Source organism: Elgaria multicarinata, chromosome 3 (genome assembly GCF_023053635.1).
Source record: "Elgaria multicarinata webbii isolate HBS135686 ecotype San Diego chromosome 3, rElgMul1.1.pri, whole genome shotgun sequence".
NCBI classification, from domain to species: domain Eukaryota; kingdom Metazoa; phylum Chordata; class Lepidosauria; order Squamata; family Anguidae; genus Elgaria; species Elgaria multicarinata.
This window is the reverse complement of record NC_086173.1, coordinates 155,834,797-155,859,791: the sequence shown is the minus strand read 5'-3', so window position 1 is coordinate 155,859,791 and position 24,995 is coordinate 155,834,797. Positions and strand designations below refer to the sequence as shown.

At 48.0% G+C, this 24,995-nt stretch overlaps 2 protein-coding genes across 2 annotated transcripts in view; both read right to left on the bottom strand.

Moving 5' to 3' along the window:
* Positions 1-24,995, bottom strand: part of LOC134396195 (zinc finger protein 883-like) — a 162,393-nt gene that overhangs the window by 95,362 nt on the left and 42,036 nt on the right. The gene's annotated exons all lie outside the window — the stretch shown is intronic.
* On the bottom strand, positions 1,651-20,936 carry LOC134396136 (zinc finger protein 397-like). Its single transcript, XM_063122515.1, is given in 7 exon segments — positions 1,651-2,940; positions 2,943-3,413; positions 4,680-4,806; positions 16,260-16,742; positions 18,158-18,755; positions 19,274-19,370; positions 20,901-20,936. Coding segments are annotated over 5 exon segments (2,541 nt in total). The 5' UTR covers positions 18,743-18,755; positions 19,274-19,370; positions 20,901-20,936; the 3' UTR covers positions 1,651-2,065.

Below are 24,995 nucleotides of genomic sequence, written 5' to 3'. Positions count from 1 at the left end.
GTCATGGGCTTTCCCACCCTAGCCTTCAAGATGCTGCTGGACAGCCATCTGTCAGAGATGCTTTTAAGGTAGATTCCTGCAATGAGCAGGGGGTTGGACTCGATGGCCTAATGGGCCCCATCCAACTCTACAATTCTGTGGTTGTGATTCAAAATATGTATAGTGTCAAGATCCAGAGCAGGCTGTGTAGTAAAGAACTACCACCAAGGTCCAAGGGAGCAGGAGCTGCAGTGGTGTCCTCACACAAGAGAAAAGTTGTGGAGACTGAGGAGGGAGCTCTGAGGCTAGGGCTTTATAGGGCCTGGTGGACAGGGATTGGCCCTTCACATCAGCTGACGGAATGCTCCCGCAGAATGGTGCTGCATCCTAGATGGCGCCATCAATCCACAGAGCCATGAAAAGGGTGTCGGTGGCACAAGATAACCGAGCGCTGTAAACCCTAGTTCAAGATCTCCAGATTTATTTACTTGAACTCCCATCTGGACAGAAGTGGGCAGACAGATAATAGTTTTGTGAGCTCAGCCTCAGGACCATACCAAATAACATCCCACAGGGTGTCAGTAACTTTCAGGAACAGTAAAACTTAGGTAATATTTTTTTGTTTCATTTTTAAATCAGGAAGATTATTACAAGTCATTGGCTAGGAATACTAAGTCCTCTGTGGATCATCACCTTACCTAGCTACCGGTGAATTATCTAATCTCTAGAGCTGTTTCCCTAACTCAGGAAAGGATGTCCCGCAGGGAATGACACAATCTCCTCCAGCCTTCCTTCTGGGCAGCCAGCCAAGCGAGTCCCGACATTGGCCAATAAGGAGCCACATTATGATTTTGGGCCAGTTCAGTTCATAGGTCAGGCAGTGCAACATACACACACACAAAGGTGACAAGTCACTGCTTAGAGTAATGAACTGGAAAGGACCAAACTCCTAATCTACTCTGTGTACCATTTTATGATAACAGGAAGGAGCAGAGCGGAGGTTAGGGTCTACTGGGCAACATATGTAGCGCCTGATGGTTGTTGGGACAAAACTGGAGTAGGAAGACTTTTGTCTGATCCACCAGGGCCTCACTGAGTTGAATGTGCTATTATCCCAGGCAAGTGTGTAGAACGGTCTCCTTCAAACTGGTGCCTTCCAGGGATGATGGGAGTTGTAATCCAACATTTCTAGAAGGCACCAGGTTAGGAAAGGCTGGGGTAGACGATTGCAGCCTTAGAGGCATCCGTCACTACGGAACAACAGCGAGAGGACTTTTGCCCTCTGTATCCTGCTTCTGGCTTCCCAGGGGCACCTGGAGGCCCACCGTGACAAACAGGATGGTGGCTTAGAGGTTAGAAGCTGGTTGAGAATATAGCACTCTGGAGAATTTGGCGTGCTTCGGTCGGAATTAAGAGTGAATTCCTACAACGGATGATAACAAATTTTGTTTAATTTGAGGAACGTACCCTCTAATTCTGTCCCTCTCCCCATGCCAAAAACTCTATGATGGTGTCTGAAGAAGCTTAAAGCGAAACAGGTTTATTAAGCCGGCAGCCTGTTAAACAAGTTTCATACTAAGCACCTCGGAACTATAAACAACGTCTGTTTAATCAAGGATAACGAGTTTCCTATCAACTATAAACAACTTTTGTTTAACTGTTAACAATTTTCTGTTTCAGTGTTCATTAAGCGCCTCACAATTATAAACTTCTTTTGTGTGATCGGAGCACTAAATCATGTGCCTGATACTGTTAATAATCTTCTGTTATATTGTAAATATATTGCGGCACTATTATGACATTATATAAAACGTTTCCTTAAATCATTTACCCCTTTTCTGTTTATCATTCAGAACTGCAGTTTGTATGCTGGTTAGCACCACTTAATGTTGCTTAGCGCTTACAAGTACAGGATGCAGAAGATCCTACGTTCAATCTATTGTATCTCCAGGTAGAGCTGGGGGGAAATCCTGCCTAAATCTCTGCACAGCCTCTGCCAGTCAGACAATACCGGACCAATAGTCTGACTCGGTATCAGGCAGATTCCCACGTTCCCTGGATACGATTTTGCCCACGATCCAAGCGCTCACGGGTTTGCCTCTCTAGAGTGGAATCTCTCGTGTCTGCGAAGGGATGCTCTGTGAGCGAAGCTCTGCCCGCAATCCGAGCATTCGTACGGCTTCTCCACCACATGCACCCGCCTATGACTGACGAAACTAATGTTCGTGCTGAACTTCTGCCCGCAATCGGAGCACTGATATGGCTTCTCCCCCGTGTGCACCCGTTTGTGATTGACAAGTTTAGCGCTTGTGTTATAGCTTTTCCCGCACTTGGCGCATTCAAATAGTTTCTTCATGTGCGTTCTTTCGTGCGTGTAAAGCTTAGCCCGGCTGACAAAGCTCTTGCTGCAGTAGCAGCACTTGTGCGGTTGTGACTTCTTCCCTGTATGCCACATCTCGTGCTTCCGATGGTAAGAGCTCGAAGTGAAGCTTTTCCCGCACTCGGCGCATTTATACGGCTTGTCCCCGGTGTGGGTTCTCTCGTGATTGACAAGGTCTGCTTTCTGGTTGAAGCCTTTGCCACACTCCAGGCATTCGTAGGGCTTCTTCTCCCCCGTGTGCGTCCGGAGGTGGATGACAAGCTGAGCACTGTGCATGAAGGTCTGCCCACACTCAGAACATTTAAACAGCTTCTCGCCCATGTGCACCCGCTTGTGGTTGATGAGGTTGCATCTGTAGATGAACCTCTTCCCGCACATGATGCACTCGTAGGGCTTCTCTCCCGTGTGGGTCCTCTCATGCACAATGAGCAAGGTTTTGCTTCTGAAGCTCCCGCCGCAGTGGGAGCATTTGTACGGCTTCTCGCCCGTGTGGACGCGCATGTGCGTCATCAGGTTGGAGTTCGTGCTGAAGCACTTGCCGCACTCTGAGCACTTGCACGGCTTCTCGCCCGTGTGGACGGCATGTGCGTCATCAGGTTGCCGTTCGTGCTGAAGCACTTGCCGCACTCCGAACACTTGTACGGCTTCTCGCCGGTGTGGGTCCTCTCGTGGATGATCATGTGTGCTTTGTAGTTGCAGATCTTCCCACAGTAGGTGCAGGTATAGAGTTTTTGCCTCTCCTGGTTCCGGGGGAAGCCCAAGCTCTGACTCAGGACCGTACCCCAACTACGGACTGCCCTTTTCCTCTTCGCCTCATGGCTTTCCTCAGAGAAGCTGCTTCCTTCTAAGCTTTCACTGTGAAGAAAAACCTGGATCTCGGCTTGGCTCTCTCCATGGCTTTCCTGGCTCTGCTCGCTTCGAGGCCTCTCGCCCAACCCACAATCCTGGAGAAATGCCCCATTGAGTCTCGCCAAGGACGATCCACTGATGCCCACTTGCGGATGCCTTTCAAACGGGAAGGTCTCCTCTCCATTCTCATATGCTTGATCGTCGCCTGCGGGAACAAACAAAGACTTGAGGTATGGAGTAACAGGGAAACAGCCTAGTTCCCCATGCCCGGCGGGAGAGAGAAAAAGCTCTTCCGCTCCCCACAGCCACCTCCAAGACACTCTAAGAACGTGTGCCTTCCTTTCTCGGCCAGAATTACAAACTGCGGCGACTGGGAATTTAACAGCGTTTGAACAAGGGATGGCAGGATAAAACGGAGTTACAAAAGGCTTGAGTTCAAATTTATATAAGTTGATATTAACTCCGGAAATTGGTACAAAGTATCTACTTAGGAAGGTCTGGGAAACTGATCTAGGAATACAAATTGAGGGAAAAGATTGCAATGCTTTGTGGGATAGATGTCCATTTAATACAGTATCATGTGAAAACAGGGAAGTAATGTCTGATGCCAAGAAAAATATTGATGATGAGCCCTGGGACATCCCCAGAATGTTGAAGGGGTTGTTCAGGAGTTGGGATGTATATAAATATGTGGTGGTTACGCCCAAAGGTGACTATTTTCTGGAATAAAGTGTCCCAGGAGATTAGCTCAATAACTGGACAATGGGTTCATCCATCCTCTCACCTGGTGCTATTAGATTTATATAAAGGACTGGATAATAAGCTGTTAGACAAGGATTTAGTAGGCCACCTTCTAGTGGCAGCAAAATGGCTGATTGCCAAGCACTGGAAGGACAGAAAAAGGGCTTCACATTGTAAAAAGGGCTTCGAATGTAAGACGCCATCGATTGTAAGATGCACAATAATTTCAGTACCACCAACAGAAAAAAAAACCTAAGACACACCTGCAATTCTAAGACGCACCCCATTTTTAGAGATGTTTAAATGGGGGGGGGGGAAAGTACGTCTTAGAATCGAAGAAATAGGGTAATTGGTATCAAAGGGTTTGGCACATTGTCCTTCTAGAAAAATTGACAGGAAAAACGAGGAAAGTGCATGGACAATTATGCGAAGATAAATTTGTGAGCGTCTGGAGGAAGTTTATTGACTTTGTGAACACCCCCATTGTTATAATCAGACATTTGGAGTGGATAGGAGGACGGTAATATTAGAAAAAATTAACTACCAATCCAGGCAGAAACTTGTAATTTGTATGTGAATTGATATGGAATGTATAGATATATGTGTATATATAAATGATGTAACACTTGACTTATGTAACCAAAACCACCAAAAATAAAACATAATAACAAAGGTAAAAAAAAGTGAAGCAAAAAGAACTCCTTCCAGGATTCAGGCCCTTTCCCCTTACCGAGAAAGCTGGCCTCCCCATTGCTCTCTTCCTCAGCATCCGGTGGGAGCGGGACATTCACCATCTCCGACGGATCCTTTTCTGACTTCGGGGAGTTAACAGCCGCATCTTCCATAGGCCATGAAACCTGAAGCAGAAATGGAGATAAAATGGAGGACATAAAGAGAAGTTGCAGAGACTGAACGGCAGAGATGGTGGCTGAATTATTTTGTCATAAAAAGCATTTTTAGAGCACTTTTGGCTGCAATCCTGGGAGAAGTCCCATCGAAACTAACGACCTGGTTCACAAGGCATGGTACGGCTTGTCATGATATCCGCAGGAACCGCTCAGCTGTTGTCGGGAGCTGCCCCTTTTCAGCATGTAACTCCTTTGCTGAGGGAACTGCGTTGGCCGCCTATTCTCTACTAGACCAGGTTTAAGGTTTTGGTACTAGTGTACAAAGCCCTAAACAATATTGTAAATGAACTAAATAAATAAATAACGCTCCCCAGGTTATCACAGAACAACAACTTCTGAACGGCAATTGGATATGCCAAGTGGTGCCCGGATTTAGGTCTGAGCAGGCCCACCTAGGATTGGCTGTCAATCCACAGACCCGCTGACCGTCCTGAGGCTTTGCACTTCCGCAGGGAGATGGGTGGAGCCGCTACTACTTTCTGGCTGCCATCTTGGCCCTGTGGGGAAGAAGAAAGACCGAGGGGACAGGAGCAGGCAGAAGTAACATCGGGGCCTGCTCCTGCTGGACTCTTCTCCCCCCCCCCCCACACAGGGCAAACTGCCATCTTGGCCCTGTGGGGAAGAAGGACCGAGGGGACAGGAGCAGGCAGAAGTAACATCGGGGCCTGCTCCTGTTGGACTCTTCCCCCCCCCCCCAGGGCAAACTGCCATCTTGGCCCTGTGGGGAAGAAGAAGGACCGAGGGGACAGGAGCAGGCAGAAGTAACATCGAACATCGGGGCCTGCTCCTGCTGGACTCTCTCTCTCTCTCTCTCTCTTTCTTTCTCTCTCCTCCCTCCCTCCCTCCTTGACTCCTTTTCCTTGTGTGTCATGTCTTTATTAGATTGTAAGCCTGAGGGCAGGGACTGTCTTTTTTGCTAAGTGTAAGCCGCTCTGAGAGCCTTTTTTGGCTGAGGAGCGGGGTATAAGTATGATAAATAAATAAATAAATAAATAAATAGTTTCTCAGCCTCTCTCGGGAGGGCGTGAGACAAGGGCACTCACCTTTTCTTGCAGCCCCTCGGCTTCCTGCAGCCGCAGCGAGAAATCCTCCGCTAGGGCCACCGCCTGGACGCAGGTCTCCGGCCCGCATTCCTTGACCCAGCTCCGCCTCTCCTTGGGCAGGATGGCCAGGAACTGCTCCAGAACCACCAGCTCCAGGATCTGCTCCTTGGTGCGCCTCTCCGGCTTCAGCCATTGGTAGCAAAGCTCCTGGAGGTGGACGAAGACCTCCCGGGGGCCCTCGGCCTCTTCGTAGCAGAACTGCCGGAAATGTTGCCGATCCATTTCCAAGCCAGCGGCGTCTTCCTCCCCCAGAACCTCTTCCTTGACTTTTACAGAGGAAATCAGCTCTTCGTCATCCTCACTGAGTTTGGGGGGGATCCAGGCTACAGCCTCTTTTCCAGGCCACTGGCCGGCATCGGAGGCTCCCTTGAAGGAGGCCTGAGGCTGGCTGACCTTGGGCTCCTGCTTAATCCGATGCAAATCCGCCCCAATCAGAAGCTCTCTGGTCATCCCAGTTTGGACCACATGAGAATTTCCCCCTCTAAATTCCAATCTCTCGGGTTGCACAGATCCCTGCTCCTCCATCTCTGTCCCCACTCTCTGAAATAGAAATTGAGCATCATTCAACACAATGTAAAATGCCACTGTGGTTCAACACCAGTTGCCTCCACCAGCCGCTTTTCTCTGCCACCTTTTGTGTTTACATTTTTACCTGGGTGTAGGAAAAGAGTCTATTAAACTTTACACAGACTCTGTGTGAAGACTCTTCTCGATCCTCCCAGAGTGCAGGACACGGAATAACGGGCTCAAGTTAAAGGAAGCCAGATTCCAGCTGGACATCAGGAAAAAAAATTCTGACTGTTAGAGCAGTACGACAATGGAATCAGTTACCTGGGGGGGTTGTGGGCTCTCCCACACTAGAGGCCTTCAAGAGGCAGCTGGACAAGCATCTGTCGGGGATGCTTTAGGGTGGATTCCTGCATTGAGCAGGCGGTTGGACTCGATGGCCTTGTAGGCCCCTTCCAACTCTGCTATTCTATGATTCTATGATTCTGTCAAACCTAACATTTTTATCCCTTTCAAAATTTATAAATTTGTCTTCACACTGAGTGACAAAAAGCCTTTTTACAATATTACCTTCTATGGTCCAGAATATGAGTTTAAGTTTAACTTTGAGCTCATCTCATGTTCAACAAAGTCCTTAATTTTATCCATCATCCCAGTATTTATTACCGATTTAAAATCTTCCTTGAAGAAAAGCAAAAAGTGTATATGATATATCTGTCTCAACACAAAAATTCATTTTAACTTAAAGGGTCACTGAATTATACCTCAATTATACCAGATGGAATTATGCAATATTATGCATAATTATGCATATAATTATGGAATTATGTAAGATGGATGGATGATATTCTGGAGGTGACAGACTTGACCTTGGGGGAGCTAGGGGTGGCAATGGCCGGCAGAAAGCTCTGGCGTGGGCTGGTCCATGAAGTCACGAAGAGTCGGAAGCGACTGAACGAATAAACAACAAAAATACCAGATAAACTCTTGTGAGGTCAGCTTCATCCACTGTCCTAAGTCCCAACAAGATAGAGCCTCCAGTTATAGGCAGAATCTACCCCACCCTTTTCCAACCTGGTACCCTCCAGATGTTTCAGAATACAACTCCCAGCATTCTTGACTGTTGGCTATTCTGGCTGGGGCTGACGGGAGATGAAGTCCAAAATATCTGGAGTGCACCAGGTTGGGGAAGGCTGACTATACTTTGACCGGCAGGAGACTCAGGATAATTCCTGATTATCAGCCATGTTGGCTGGGGCTGATGGGAGTTGAAGTCTGGGGAGGCTTCATCAGAGATTCCCATCAGAGGCTGATGGGGGCTGAAGTCCAAAATAGCTGGAGTGGCATAGTTTGATGGGCAGGAGACTCAGGGCAGACAAAAGAAGGAAGCCCATCTTCTCGCAGGGCATCATGCATGGAGGGAATCCGCTGCCGCAGGATGCGGCCAGGACGGGCTGAGGTGGCTTCAGCAGCAGGGCCGCGGTCCAGAGCATCAAGGCAGGGAATAGGTCTGCTGGGGGCTGGCAGCTGTGATGGCGATGGCGATGGGGTGGGGGGTGGGGGCTCCATGGGGAGAAGTCTCCCTGGCTGCTGCTGCAGGGGAAGAGGCCGGTTCCCTTTCTGCCAGGCCTGCTGCTGGGGGGCTTCCCAGAGCTGCAAAGAGTCCGCTGGACGAGGTGGGCTGTGGGCCTGACCCTGACCCGGCTGGCGACGCGCCCTTCCTCCCCGGCCCTCCTGGCCCCCGGGGCTCGCTCCGCCTCCTCCCCGGCCCCCCGGCCCCGGTTTGCACCTCCACTGCCTTCCTCGATGCATGCGCCGGATTCCTCCCGCTCTCCTCTCTCCACCCCCCACAGAAGACACTCACAAGGCCGGGGAGGAGGGGGCGCTTGCCAGCTCGGTGGGGCAGGAAAGTGGGGCCCCGCTGGAGTCCGCCGCCGTTTCCTGCCTCTCTACGAAGCGGAGCTCGGTCGTTGGCTTAACCGTTCGAGGACCGGAGGAGGGGAAAGCGAGGCGGCCTCTCCCTCTGCAGGCCCCCGGAGGACCCGGGCTGGGCAGCCCCCTGCCCCACGGCATCCACTGGGAGGGGCGAGAAGGCATTTAGGGTGACCAGATGGAAAGGAGGACAGGGCTCCTGTATCTTTAACACTTGTATTAAAAATGGGAATTTCAGCAGGTGTCATTTCACCTGGTGAAATTCCCTCTTCATCACTACAGTGAAAGCTGCAGGTGCCCTGCTCTCTTTTAAATCTGGTCCCTCTAGTATAGCTCCTGCAGCTTTCACTGTTGTGATGAAGAGGGAATTTCACCAGGTTCTCCATATATACAAATGACACCTGTTGAAATCCCCTTTTCTATGCAACTGTTAAAGATACAGGAGCCCTGTCCTCCTTTTCATATGGTCACCCTAGCGCAGCGCACCCCAAACACACGCGCACCCCACACCCCTTGCCAAGAGCATGCGTGTGTGTGTGTGTGTCTGCTCCAACTGGAGCAGACCCTGATATTCTCTCTGCCTGCTCCTGTCTCCCTTGCTTCTTAACCCTTCTTGGAATGACTTAAATGGATTATTGTCTGCACTAGCTCTCCTTTCTGTGACGTTTCACGGTTGTTTTCCCCCTGGACAGAGAAGTCCTCATTATCCCTTCTTTATTTTTCTTTTTTTAACCTTTTCTTTTAAAAAAAGAAAGACTGCCCTTGGCCTCCTGCTTCGCAATACTCCATTATGTTTTCCAAGAGTAGCCTGAAGCGACGGTGACTGGTACTGTTCAGCCGCGGCAGCAGTCGCTAAAAATGACAGGCTTCCTCCTCTGACGATTTGGCCATTGCAGTTTGGCAAAATTGCCTCAGTATGTGTTGATGCTAAAGGTTACGTTCTCCTCAAAATGGGGTGGGTAAAGGCATTGGAGTCTATCGCCACCCCAGTACATTCCCTTTTACTCAGCAATACTACAAACGAGAAGGATCTTGGAATTGTTGTAGATCACAAGCTGAATTTGCGCCAACAGTGTGATGTGGCTGCAAAAAAAGCAAATGCTATTTTGGGCTGCATAAATAGAAGTATAGCTTCCAAATTGCGTGAGGTACTGGTTCCTCTCTATTCAGTCCTAGTTAGGCCTCATCTTGAGTGTTACGTCCAGTTCTGGGCTCCACACTTCAAGAAGGATGCAGACAAGCTGGTGCGCGTTCAGAGGAAGATCACGGGTCTAGAAACAAATCCATATGAGGAGAGACTGAAAGAACTGGGCATGTTTAGCCTTGAGAAGAGAATATTGAGGGGAGACATGATAGCACTCTTCAAGTACTTGAAAAGTTGTCACACAGAGGAGGGCCAGGATCTCTTCTCAATCATCCCAGGGTGCAGATAACGGAAAACTGGGCTCAAGTTACAGGAAGCCAGATTCCGGCTGGACATCAGGAAAAACTTCCTGACTGTTAGAGCAGTCCAACAATGGGACCAGTTACCTAGGGAGGTTGTGGGCTCTCCCACACTGGAGGCTTTCAAGAGGCAGCTGGACAACCATCTGTCAGGTATACTTTATCTACCCCTACAGGCCTTCACAGTTGCATCATTACCTCAATTCATCTTCTTTTCCTCTGCAATTTTCTTTTCCCTCCAATCTACCATGTTAGGTATAGGGGAATGTCTTGGTGTCATGATGAAATACTGGATCTCCTGGATATTTGGAACAAGCAGAAAATACACGACCAACTACATACTAGACACTGCAACATAGACTGGTGTGAACTTATTGCCCAAGAGATATGCTGGCGTGGTCTCAGGTGCAGTGCCATTGAATGCTATTCAAAGACAGACAATGCATTTTGAATACTATAAAGTGGTGAACCACAGTGCCAAGTCTGGGAACAATGCAGCAACATGTGCTTACTACACAGAGCTACACAGCATTCTTCGAGGGGGTGCAACCATAAGGCCCAAAAGGGTATCCAGCAGCATCAGGATACTTAGCACACCCGCAATAGAGGTCTCTCCTGATGGAGACACCAGAATCTCTTTAACGATCTTCAGACTACCAATGTCGAGCAATATTTTAGAAATTATTATCTTCTTTCTGGTAAGTTCTGTTTCTTAAAAACGTTCCTTCCCACTTTTATAACGAAAAATAATAATAACAGCTGAAAGAACTGGGCATGTTTAGCCTGGAGAAGAGAAGACTGAGGGGAAACATGATAGCACTCTTCAATACTTGAAAGGTCGTCACACAGAGGAGGGCCAGGATCTCTTCTCGATCCTCCCAGAGTGCAGGACACGGAATAATGGGCTCAAGTTACAGGAAGTCAGATTCCAGCTGGATATCAGGAAAAATTTCCTGACTGTTAGAGCAGTACGACAAAGGAACCAATGACCTAGGGAGGTTGTGGGCTCTCCTACCCTAGAAGCCTTTGAGGCAGCCATCTGTCAGGGATGCTTTAAGGTGGATTCCTGCATTGAGCAGGGGTTTTGACTCAATTGCCTTATAGGCCCCTTCCAGGTCTCCTATTTTAAGATTTTATGTTGGGGAGATAATCCCCCAGCATCACATTCTGGAATTGTCCATCCAAGTAGGAACGGAACCACCACAGTGCAGAACCTCATATGAACATAAGTGCCATGCTGGATCAGACCAAAGGTCCATCTAGACCAGCACCCTGTTCACACAGTGGCCAATCAGCTGTTGGCCAGAGACCAACAAAGCAACAGCACCCTCCCACCCATGCTGCCCAGCAACTGGTGCACACAGGCTTACTGCCTTGAATACTGGAGATAGCACACAACCATCAGGGCTAGAAGCCATTGATAGCCTTTGCCTCCAGGAATTTATCCAACCCCCTTTTAAAGCCATCCAAATTGGTAGCTATCACTACATCCTGTGGTAGTGAGTTCCATAATTTAACTATGTGCTGTGTTAAGAAGTCCTTCTTTTATTTGTCCTTAATCTCCTACCAATCAGCTTCATGGGATTACCCCGGGTTCTAGTATTTTGAGAACATTCGAGAACATTCTACTGAGTCGGACCCTTGATCCATCTAGCCCAGTATTAACAATACTGACTGGCAGCCACTATCCAGGGTTTCAGGCAGGATTCTTTTGCAACCCTATCTGAAGATGCCAGGGATTGAACCCGGGACCTTTTGCATACAAAGAGGTGCTCTTCCACTGACCGACAGCCGCCCGTGCCCCCCAAATTCAGGTTCTCATCCTCCAGTGTGCATCTATTCCAGTCTTCTGTTCACACAGAGGCCTAGGACCTACCCACCAGAAACCCACAAGCAGGACATGAGCTCAACATCACCATTCCACCCATGTTCCCCACAAAGACATGTAACTTTCAGATACACAAAGAGAAAGCTTACAAAATCAACCAAGTTTATTGCAGGAACGAAAAACAAGAGACAAGAACAGTAAAACTTAGGTGATACGTTTTGTTTCGTTTTTAAATCAGGAAGATTATTTCAAGCCATTGGCTAGGAATACTACATCAAGTCCTCTGTGGATCATCACTTACCTAGCTACAAGTGAATAATCTATTCTCTAGGGCTGGAAAGGACGTCCCACGGGGCAGCAGGGAATGGCACAATCTGCTCTACCCTTCCTTCTGGGCAGCCAGCTAAGCGAGTCCCGACATTGGCCAATCAGGAGCCACATCATGATCCTGGGACAGTTCAGTTCATAGGTCAGGCAGTGTGACACACACACACAAAGGTGACAAGTCACTGCTTAGAGTAATGAACTGGAAAGGGCCAAGCCCCTAACCTACTCTGTGTTCCATTTTATGATAACAGGAAGGAGCAGAGTGGTCTACTTTGTCTGATCCACCAGGGCCCCACTGAGTTCAATGTGCCATAATCCCAGGAAATGTGTAGAACCGTCTCCTCTAACCTGGTGCCTTCCCAGGATGATGGGAGTTGCAATCCAACATTTCTAGAGGGCACCAGGTTAGGAAAGGCTGGTGTAGAAGATTGCAGCCTTAGAGGCATCCGTCACTACGGAACAACAGCGAGAGGGCTTTTGCCCTCGTATCCTGCTTGTGGCTTCCCAGGGGCACCTGGAGGACCACTGTGACAAACAGGATGGTGGCTTAGAGCTTACAAGTACAGGATGCAGAAGATCCTACGTTCAATCTATTGTATCTCCAGGTAGAGCTGGGGGGAAATCCTGCCTAAATCTCTGCATGGCCTCTGCCAGTCAGACAATACCGGACCAATGGTCTGATTCGATATCAGGCAGATTCCCATGTTCCCTGGATACGACCTAGAATCGACATTTTGCCCACGATCCAAGCGCTCACGGGTTTGCCTCTCTAGAGTGGAATCTCTCGTGTCTGCGAAGGGATGCTCTGTGGGCGAAGCTCTGCCCGCAATCCGAGCATTCGTACGGCTTCTCCACCACGTGCACCCGCCTGTGACTGACGAAACTAATGTTTGTGCTGAACTTCTGCCCACAATCGGAGCACTGATACGGCTTCTCCCCCATGTGCACCCGTTTGTGATTGACAAGTTTGGCGCTCGTGTTGTAGCTTTTCCCGCATTCAGCGCACTCGAAGGGTTTCTTCCCCATGTGCGTTCTTTCATGCGTGTAAAGCTTGGCCCAGCTGATGAAGCTCTTGCTGCAGTAGTTGCACTTGTGCGGTTGCGTCTTCTTTCCCGTGTGCCGCATCTCGTGCTTCCGATGGTAAGAGCTCGAAGTGAAGCTTTTCCCGCACTCAGCACATTCGTACGGCTTCTCCCCGGTGTGGGTTCTCCCGTGATTGACAAGGTCTGCTTTTTGGTTGAAGCCTTTGCCACACTCCAGGCATTCGTAAGGCTTCTTCTCCCCCGTGTGCGTCCGGAGGTGGATGGCAAGCTGAGCATTGTGCATGAAGCTCTGCCCACACTCGGAGCATTTGTATGGCTTCTCGCCCGTGTGGACGCGCATGTGTGTCATCAGGTTGGAGTTTGTGCTAAAGCACTTGCCACACTTCGAGCACTTGCACGGCTTCTTACCCGTGTGGATGAGCATGTGCATCATCAGGTTGCCGTTCGTGCTGAAGCACTTGCCGCACTCCGAACACTTGTATGGCTTCTCGCCAGTGTGGGTCCTCTCATGTATGATCATGTGTCCTTTGTAGTTGCAGATCTTCCCACAGTAGGTGCAGGTATAGAGCTTTTGCCTCTTCTGGTTCTGGGGGAAGCCCAAGCTCTGACCCAGGACCGTACCCCAATTTTCACTGTGAAGAAAAACCTGGATCTCTGCTTGGCTCTCTCCGTGGCTTTCCTGGCTCTGCTCGCTTCGAGGCCTCTCACCCAACCCACAAACCAGGGGCAATGTCCCACTGAGTCTCGCCAAAGACACTCCACTGTTGCCCACTTGCGAATGCCTTTCAAACGGGAAGGTCTCCTCTCCATTCTCATATGCTTGATCGTTGCCTGTGGGAACAAACAAAGACTTGAGGTATGGAGTAACACGGAAACAGCCTTGTTCCCCCATCCCCGACAGGAGAGAGAAAAAGCTCTTCCGCCCCCCAACAGCCACCTCCAAGAAACTCTAAGAACACGTGCCTTCCTTTCTCGGCCAGAATTACAAACTGCGGCTACTGGGAATTTAACAGTGTTTGAATAAGAGATGGGAAGATACAACAGAGTTGCAAAAGGCTTGAGTTCAAATTTATATAAGTTGATATTAACTCTGGAAATTGGTATAAAGAATCTACTTAGGAAGGTCTGGGAAACTGATCTAGGAATACAAATTGAGGAAAAAGATTGGAATGCTTTGTGGGATAGATATCCATTTAATACAGTATCATGTAAAAACTGGAAACTATTGCCTGATGCCAAGAAAAAAATCGTTGATGAGCCCAGGGACATTCCCAGAATGTTGGAGGGATTGCTCAGGAGTTGGGATGTATATACATATGTGGTGGTTATGCCCAAACATGACTATTTTCTGGAATAAAGTGTCCCAGGAGATTAGCTCAATAATTGAACAGTGGGTTCATCCATCCTCTCAACTGGTGCTATTATATTTATATAAAGGACTGGATAATAAGCTGTTAGACAAGGATTTAGTAGGCCACCTTCTACTGGCAGCAAGACGGCTGATTGCCAGGCACCAGAAGGACGGCAAAGGGCTTCACATTGATAATTGGTATCAAAGGGTTTGGCACATTGTCCTTCTAGAAAAATTGACAAAAAAAACGAGGAAAGTGCGTGGACAATTATGCGAAGATAAATTTGTGGGGGTCTAGAGGACGTTTATTGACTTTGTGAACACCCCCGTTGTTATATACAGACATTTGGAGTGGATAGGAGAATGGTAATATTAGAAAAAATTAACTACCAATCCAGGCAGAAACTTGTAATTTGTATGTGAATTGATATGGAATGTACAGATATATGTGTATATATATAAATGATATAACACTTGACTTATGTAACCAGAACGACCAAAAATAAAATATAATAACAAAGGTAAAAAAGAAAAGAAAAGAAAAAAGAACTACTTTCAGGATCCAGGCCTTTTGCGCTTACCGAAAAAGCTGTCCTCCCCATTGCTCTCTTCCTCAGCCTCCGACGGATCCTTTTCTGACTTCGGGGAGTTAACAGCCACATCTTCCACAGGCCATGAAACCTGAAGCAGAAATGGAGATAAAATGGAGGACATAAAGAGAAGTTGCAGAGACTGAACGGCAGAGATGGTGGCTGAGTCACTTCGTCATAAAAGGCATTTCTAGGGCACTTTTGGCTGCAATCCCGGGAGAAGTCTCATCGAATCCAACGACCGGGTTCGCATGACATGGTGCAGCTTGTCATGATATCCGCAGGAACCGCTCAGCATATCCAACCCTTTTTTGAGAGCCTTTTTTGGCTGAATGGCGGCATAAAAATACTTAAATAAATAAATAAATAAAAACCCTCATTCAAGGATTCCTGTGTCATGGGAAGCAGTTGGTCATGGATTATCTAAGGGTTAAACAGCCCTGGTATAGCCGTAGCACAGACCATGGGTTATGCGAGGTTTGTTTAACCTTTGCATAATCTTGGTTGTACAGGCATTAGTAAACTCAGGTCTGGACTACTGCAATGCGCTCTAGGTTGGGCTGCCCTTAAGGCTGCTCCGGAAGCTGAAGCTAGTGCAGAACACAGCAGCTCAGCTGTTGTCGGGAGCTGCCCCTTTTCAGCATGCAACTCCTTTGCTGAGGGAACTGGGTTGGCTGCCTATTCTCTACTGGGCCAGGTTTAGGGTTTTGGTACTAGTGTACAAAGCCCTAAACAACTTGGGATCAAAATACCTGAGAGAGCCCCTTCTCCCTTACCAACCTGCCTGGTCACTGAGGTCGTCAGAGGGCATGCTCCTGCGGGTTCCACATGGACCTATGGCCCGATTGTCTCCCCCAGGAGAAGAGCCTTTAGTGTGGTGTCCCCCTTCCTATAGATTTCCCTGCCTTTGGAGGTCAGGCAAGCACCAACTTTGTGCAGCTTCCGGTGCCTTCCTTGAGTGACCAGGCACGGTTCAGAAAAAAACAGTTTTGTCAAAACTGTTTCTTTTTAAAAACATTAATTATTTTAACATGGTGCTTTTATTCTGCTGTTCACAGCTCTGAAATTTGTGGAGCAGTATGTAAATATTGTAAATACACTAAATAAATAACCAATACTCCCCAGGTTATCACGGAACAACAACCCCTGAACGGCGGTTGGCTGTCAATCCACAGACCCGCTGACCGCCCCGAGGCTTTGCATTTCTGCAGGGAGGTGAGCGTAGTTGCTACTACTTCCTCAGCCTCTCTCGGGAGGGCGTGAGCCAAGGGCACTCACCTTTTCTTGCAGCCCCTCGGCCTCCTGCAGCCGCATTGAGAAATCCTCCGCCAGGGCCACCGCCTGGTCGCAGGTCTCCGGCCCGCATTCCTTGACCCAGCTCCGCATCTCCTCGGGCAGGATGGCCAGGAACTGCTCCAGGACCACCAGCTCCAGCATCTGCTCCTTGGTGTGCCTCTCCGGCTTCAGCCACTGGTGGCAAAGCTCCTGGAGGTGGACGAAGACCTCCCGGGGGCCCTCGGCCTCTTCGTAGCAGAACTGCCGGAAATGCTGCCGGTCCGTTTCCAAGCCGGCGGCGTCTTCCTCCCCCAGAACCTCTTCCTTGACTTTTACAGAGGAAATCGGCTCTTCACCGTCCTCACTGAGTTTGGGGGGGATCCAAGCCGCAGCCCCTTTTCCAGGCCACTGGCCGACATCGGCGGCTCCCTTGAAGGAGGCCTGAGGCTGGCTGATCTCGGGCTCCTGCTTAATTCGATGCAAGTCCTTATTTTTTAAAAAAAGGATGAAAAGGAAGAACAATTGTTTTTGTAATTTTAAAATTTCTTTCAGTGTCCCCCCCCCATGAAACTTTACCTTTTTACATCAATTACTTAGCCACAACTAAGAGCCACAAAGTAACGGGTATCGAAGTATTTAGATGAAATTATGAACATTTACTTATTACTGCTATTTGAAATTTTTACCCTTATCTAGGCTCTTAGGTTTCGACAGACATGAATATCTTTAACTGCTGTTATCTACCCCTACAGGCCTTCAATTCATCTTCTTTTCCTCTGCAGTTTCCCTTTCCCTCCAATCTACTATGTCAGGTGTAGGGGAATGTCTTGGTGTCATGATGAAATATTGGATCTCCTGGATATTTGGGGCGAGCAGAAAATACACGACCAACTACGTACTAAATACTGCAACATAGACTGGTATGAACTTATTGCCCAAGAGATATGCTGGCGTGGTCACAGGCGCAGTGCCGTTGAATGCCGCTCCAAGACAGACAATGCATTTTGAATACCGTAAAGTAGTGAACCGCAATGCCAAGCCTGGGAACAACGCAGCAACACGTGCTTACCACACAGAGCTACACAGCATTCTTCGAGGGGGTGCAACCATAAGGCCCAAAAGGGTATCCAGCAGCGTCAGGATAATTAGGACACCCGCAATGAGAGAGTCAACAGAGGTCTCTCCTGATGGAGAGACCAGAATCTCTTTAACGATCTTCAGACTATCAATGTTGAGGAATGTTTTAGAAATGATGATCTTCAATCTGGTAGGTTCTGCTTCTTAAAAACGTTCCTTCCCACTTTTATAAGGAAAAATCATAATAATAACAGCTGAATGAACTGGGCATGTTTAACCTGGAGAAGAGAAGACTGAGGGGAGACAGGATAGCACTCTTCAATACTTGAAAGATCATCACACAGAGGAGGGCCAGGATCTCTTCTCGATCCTCCCAGAGTGCAGGACACGGAATAATGGGCTCAAGTTACAGGAAGCCAGATTCCAGCTGGACATCAGAAAAAACGTCCTGACTGTTAGAGCAGTACAACAATGGAACAAATGACCCAGGGAGGTTGTGGGCCCTTCTACCCTAAAAGCCTTCAAGAGGCAGCTGGACAGCCATCTGTCAGGTATGCTTTAAGGTGGAATCCTGCATTGAGCAGGGGTTTGAACTCAAATAAATAACCAACGCTCCCCAGGTTATCACAGAACAACAACTCCTGTACGGCGGTTGGATATACAAGTTGTGCCTGAATTTAGGTCTGAGCAGGCCCACCTAGGATTGGCTGTCAATCCACAGACCCGCTGACAATCCTGAGGCTTTGCATTTCTGCAGGGAGATAAGCGGAGACACTACCACTTTTTCAGCCTCTATCGGGAGGGCGTGAGCCAAGGGCACTCACCTTTTCTTGCAGCCCCTCGGCCTCCTGCAGCCGCAGCGAGAAATCCTCCGCCAGGGCCACCGCCTGGACGCAGGTCTCCAGCCCACATTCCTTGACCCAGCTCCGCATCTCCTCGGGCAGGATGGACAGGAACTGCTCCAGGACCACCAGCTCCAGCATCTGCTCCTTGGTGCGCCTCTCCGGCTTCAGCCATTGGTAGCAAAGCTCCTGGAGGTGGACGAAGACCTCCCGGGGGCCCTCGGCGTCTTCGTAGCAGAACTGCCGGAAATGTTGCCAGTCTGTTTCCCAGCTAGCGGCGTCTTCCTCCCCCAGAACCTCTTCCTTGACTTTTACAGAGGAAATCGGCTCTTCGTCATCCTCAGTGAGTTTGGGGGGGATCCAGGCCGCAGCCTCTTTTCCAGGCCACTGGCCGGCATCGGTGGCTCCCTTGAAGGAGGCCTGAGGCTGGCTGACCTTGGGCTCCTGCTTAATCTGATGCAAATCCGCCCCAATCAGAAGCTCTCTAGTCATCTCAGCTTGGACCGCACGAGAATTTCCCCCTCTAAATTCCAATCTCTCGGGTTGCACAGATCCCTGCTCCTCCATCTCTGTCCCCACTCTCTGAAATAGAAATTGAGCATCATTCAACACAATGTAAAATGCCACTGTGGTTCAACACCAGTTGCCTCCACCAGCCACTTTTCTCTGCCACCTTCTGTGTTAACATTTTTACCTGGGTGTAGGAAAAGAGTCTATTAAACTTTATACGGACTCTGTCAAACATAACATTTTTATCCTTTTCGAAATTTGAAGCTTGTCTTCACACTGAGTGACAAAATTACTATGGTCCAGAATACAAGTTTAAGTTTAGCTTTGAGCTCATCTCATGTTCAACGAAGTCCTTAATTTTATCCATCATCCCGGTATTTATTACCGATTTAAAATCTTCCTTGAACAAAAGCAAAGAGCGTATATGATACATCCATCTCAACACAAAAACTCACGCCTGATATATTTGCTCTGTTCTATCTGAATTGGAACAATTTTGGGGGTTTAAAAAATTTTGTAGACTTGTTTATGTTTACTGTCTGATGCGGTTCTGATTTTTGGTGTGATCCCTGAATTATTTCTCCTCACCATTTGTTTATTTTTGAGGTAGTATCTATGTCTCTTTTCTCATAGCCTTCTTTCCTTTGTTGGCATGTTTTCTTACTTCGTTACTCTATCCCAGGTGCTAAAAGAGTAATAGTCAAGTTAAATGGTGAAAAACACTTGATTTCAAAGTGTTGATCCTCTTCCTTCAGAATCCCTTTCTTTTTTGTGTCATGTTCTTTAGATTGTAAACCTGAGGACAGGGGCTGTGTTATTATGAATCTGCTGCTCCTGATGCTTTTTTGGCTAAAGAGAAGATAAAAATACTGCAAATAATTCAGTAAATTCAATTACAGAAACCATGACAGTTTAAGACCAGAGTTACGGCTACTTCACGTTGAATCAAAGCCGGGACATTGGAAGGTTTGGGTGATGCCTCCAGGGATGTGCCTCGTGACCAGTCATGATGCTGGGCAATGTCACAGATTGTGCTTTCTTACAACTTACCCTCCGTGCACCCACACATTTCCTGATCTTTTAGGCCCAAAACCAGATGGAGAGGGCAGAGTGCCCGGGGCAAGCAATATCTGTGGCAATTTCTATTGGTTGGTTTGACATTTTGCACAACTGCAGACCTCATCTGGTAGATTACAGGTGCCAAGTTTCCAATTCTTACCTCAACAGCTAACATTTTTATAAACTTTGAGTCTTATAATGTCGGAGCCTTTTTTTTTTGTAAATCATCTAATTAATCATATAATTATAATCATATAATTTAATTATACCTGAATTATACCAGATAAACTCTTGTGAGGTCAGCTTCATCCACTATCCTAAGTCCCAACAGATAGAGCTTCCAGTTATAGGCAGAATCTACCCCACCCTTTCAAAAACCTGGTACCCTCCAGATGTTTCAGAATACAACTCCCAGCATTCTTGACTTTTGGCTATTCTGGCTGGGGCTGATGGGAGATGAAGTCCAAAATATCTGGAGTGCACCAGGTTGGGGAAGGCTGACTATACTTTGACCGGCAGGAGGTTCAGGGCAGACAGTACCTCCTGACTATCAGTCATGCTGGCTGGGACTGACGGGAATTGAAGTCTGGGGAGGCTTCATCAGAGATTCCCATCAGAGGCTGATGGGGGCTTAAGTCCAAAATAGCTGCAGTGGCATAGTTTGATGGGCAGGAGACTCAGGGCAGACAAAAGAAGGAAGCCCTTCTTCTCGCAGGGCATCATGCATGGAGGGAATCCGCTGCCGCAGGATGCGGCCAGGACGGGCTGAGGTGGCTTTAGCAGCAGGGCCACGGTCCAGAGCATCAAGGCAGGGAATAGGTCTGCTGGGGGCTGGCAGCTGTGATGGCTATGGGGTGGGTGGGGGGCTCCATGGGGAGAAGTCTCCCTGGCTGCTGCTGGGGAAGAGGCCGGTTCCCTTTCTGCCAGGGCTGCTGCTGGGGGGCTTCCCAGAGCTGCAAAGAGTCCGCTGGACGAGGTGGGCTGTGGGCCTGACCCTGACCCGGCTGGCGACGCGCCCTTCCTCCCCGGCCCTCCTGGCCCCCGGGGCTCGCTCCGCCTCCTCCCCGGCCCCGGTTTGCACCTCCACTGCCTTACTGGATCCACGCGCCGGATTCCTCCCGCTCTCCTCTCTCCACCCCCCACAGAAGACACTCACAAGGCCGGGGAGGAGGGGGCGCTTCCCAGCTCGGTGGGGCAGGAAAGTGGGGCCCCGCTGGAGTCCGCCGCCGTTTCCTGCCTCTCTACGAAGCGGAGCTCGGTCGTTGGCTTAACCGTTCGAGGACCGAAGGAGGGGAAAGCGAGGCGGCCTCTCTCTCTGCAGGCCCCCGGAGGACCCGGGCTGGGCAGCCCCCTGCCCCACGGCATCCACTGGGAGGGGCGAGAAGGCAGCACGCACACACACACCCCACACACGCGCACCCCTTGGCAAGAGCACGTGTGTGTGTGTGTGTGTGTGGTGCATTCAGTATTCTGCGGCACACCGCTTCTGAGTCCCATCTGTCAGAGCGAATGTCCATATGTTGATATATTTTCATTTATTCATTTCATTTCTATACCGCCCAATGTGGTGTTGGAGGAGAGTTTTTTGCAGATACCACGGACCGTGAAAAAGACAAATAAGTGGGTTCTAGAACAAATCAAGCCAGGACTCTCACTAGAAGCGAAAATGCTGGAACTGAGACTATTGTTGCTTTGGACATATAATGAGAAGAAATGCCTCATTAGACAAAAACCAAAAACAATAATGCTATGAAAAGCAGGAGGTGGAAGGAAAAGCGGAAGCGAGATGGATTGATTCCCTGAAGGAAGAAAGGGGCGGAATCTACACGCACCATATATCACGCCCTGAAGTCGTTGCGGGAACTCCTGGGGCCCATGACACCCTTCACTGAAATGTATTCTCTCTCCTTTGTAAGGATTTGGAGTTAGGGATTATTTATTGCTAAATACCATCTTTTTTATATATTCACAGTGTTGAATCAGCTACTACATGACCTCTCACTACGCCTCTGCTGCTGGGCTGGGCAGTGTTCCTCAATTCAAACCATCTCAGTAACTGATTGCAGCGCTGGGTGTGTGAGAAATGTATTTTGTGGCTGATAGAGCCACAGACCTTCACTCCTGTCTTCAGTGGATCATGTGCGTGGCGAGGGCATGCGTGCACTTTGCCATTTTTTTTCTCTTAGAAAACTTTGTGCTGCGCATCTGTGCTGGAGCACAGGAACACACAGCCTCTTACATTTCAGGTAAACACTCCTGATCTCTAATAACTCACAAATAGATCTTTTATAGATTGTAGATATCCATACCAACAGCCTCTCCCAGGGACGTGGCTCATGGTATGGGATGCAATAGGTAATTGGGCTCCACCGGACTCTGTCCCCAAGCCATGGTTTTGCAGCCAGCTCTGGTTTGGCGGACCTTAAGATTCTAGTCCAATATAAAGTAAGACAAGTAGGAACTGTGTTAGGGAAATTCCCGCCCACATAGAATCACAGAATCGCAGAGTTGGAAGGGGCCTACAAGGCCATCGAGTCCAACCCCCTGCTCAATGCAGGAATCCACCCTAAAGCATCCCTGACAGATGGTTGTCCAGCTGCCTCTTGAAGGCCCACAACCTCCCTAGGTAACTGGTTCCATTGTCTTACTGCTCTAACAGTCAGGACGTTTTTTCCTGATGTCCAGCCGGAATCTGGCTTCCTGTAACTTCAGCCCATTATTCCGTGTCCTGCACTCTGGGAGGATCGAGAAGAGATCCTGGCCCTCCTCTGTGGGACAACCTTTCAAGTATTTAAAGAGTGCTATCAGGTCTCCCCTCAATTTTCTCTTCTCCAGGCTAAACATGCCCAGTTGTTTTAGTCTCTCTTCACAGGGCTTTGTTTCCAGACCCCTGATCATCCTGGTTGCCCTCCTCTGAACACGCTCCAGCTGGTCTGCGTCCTTCTTGAATTGTGGAGCCCAGAACTGGACGCAATACTCTAGATGAGGCCTAACCAGTTGCAGTTGAGAGAGAGACCAGAGATTGACTGGTCTCTCTGTCAACTGCAACAAAATGTTGTAGCGCATCCTGACATCCTCCCAGAAGTGCTTCTGTTTGGGTTCCTACCAGCGAGCCAAGTCATCTTCCAGGATACCATAAGCTGCAAGGAACTATACTATAGTCCCTCTCTGGACCTTCGATTTATCTTTTTCAATTCATATTGGGCTTTTCTAATTTCCAGTTCCTATTTTCCCCTTCTAAATGTTTCCCATCTGCTAAGGGTCTGATCCTATGTATTTTTAGACAGGAAAAAAGTCCTTCAACTCCCAGCAATCCCCAGCCCACTGGCTGGGGGATGCTAGGAATTATAGGGCTTTCTTTCTGTCTAAACATGCATGGGATTGTGTCTTAAGATGGAAGAAAGCTTGGAGGGGAAACTAGGAGAGTGTGTGTGTGTGTGTGTGTATATAAAGACTCAATTCTGCTACTGGAAACAAATTCCTGTCGTAACTATGTGCTCAAGGGCACCCTTAATTCCAGTACCCCAGCCCCCTCTAAGTACCTGTTTCGTACCTCCCGAAAGCTTGAGGTCTGCTCACTCCTCCCATAAATGATAGTTTCCAGTTAAGTTTCCTCATGGTTGAAGCATTTAATTCTTCTTATTTACAAGATGTTTTACAAAGTAGCACAAACATTTTTTGTAAAGGAAGGTCCCTGCTCTTAGGAGCTTACAGTCTAAATGTTGACAATTGGGGGAGAATGCTAAGGGTTACCGGAGGTCTCAAGAAATACAGAACACATTTTAGGGTGCTGGAAAAATAACAGTTTTATTCCAAGATGAGACTTACGGTATGTGTTTTGGCTCAGTTTATTTGAGGGGCTTCTTCGGGGGTTGTATCAAAACTGCCTACAGACGTCTCTGGTAGATATATCACATAAATGCAGTATCTTGAAACTCATGAGGTACATCTATCAGAGAGCTCTGTGGGCTGTTTTAATACAACCGCTGAAGAAGGCTGTTGGGTTTATCTTGGAATAAATACTGATTTTTAGAACATAAGAATGTAAGGAGAGCCATGTTGGATCAGGATTGATAAAGGTGTTGTGTTCCATGTCTGTCTGTTTTTTCAAATATATTTTAAACTGTATTAATTTCATTAACTGTAGCTCCTGAGGAAGGATTACAACTAATCCGAAACGTCGAGCATTTTGCATACGGATAAGAATTATTAAAGATTTTAACTGTTTTCAACAGCACCAGAGCTGGTCTCTCATTCATTATCTGTTCAGTGGTGCCTCTTTTCCCTGCCAACTACACATTTACTAACAAAAGTAACATAGACTCGCTTCGCCTTTTCGGCCTACTTGCTTGTTGCCTTTCTGCCCATCAAGCAAGCAAGTGGTGGCAATGATGAGAAAAAGGAGGAGCTGCTGGTGGTGGTAACAATACTGCTAAGAAGGTAGGCTCACTAAGGGAGGAGGCCCCACTGAAGTTGTCTCCAAAACCTAGGCCACAGCTAGACCTAAGGTTATCCTGGGATCATCCAGGGTTCGCCTCTGCCTGAGCACTGGATCCCTGTGTGTCACCTAGATGAACAGGTTTGACCCCTGGCCGATCCAGGGATAAACTTTAGGTCTAGCTATGGCCCTAGTCTGCAATGAGAGGGAGAAAGCACTGGTTCAGGCAAAAAAAGGGGAGAGGCGTCTCTCTTCCTCCAGATATCAGTAAGTTACGGCTGTTGAACGCCATCCAATTATCTCCAATAAATAACAGCTGTCCTTCACTTGCCAGCACAGATAGAAATTCTCAGAGCAAACACAGCTCTTAATAGGAACGCTGCAAAGGATTAAGATTATTCAAAAAGTATTGTTACTCTTCTTTTGAATCATAAAAACGCGTATCCATATTGAGGTGGGTGTACTTTACTAAATCCGTGTGATAGGATGTGCCTAAAAAGGTTTTATTAACGTGTTGTAAAAAAAATTTGGTTCTTCCATGTAAGCATTGATAGTGTTTTCTTCCTTTGAATATGGAATCTTCTTTTTTATAAAATGAAAGGATTCCGTTATTCTGGTTAAAATATTTTGGTAGCCTTAAAAAACAAAGAACAAAAAAATCTCCCCCCAAAAATCTGTAAAATGCATTACTCAATATGGGTGTTGTTTTATTGTACATATTTTATCTGTTATAGCTCCTGAAGGATTGTATATCTGAAACGTTGAGCTTTTTAGATTCATCATCAAAGATACACGCTTTTCATAGTACCAGAG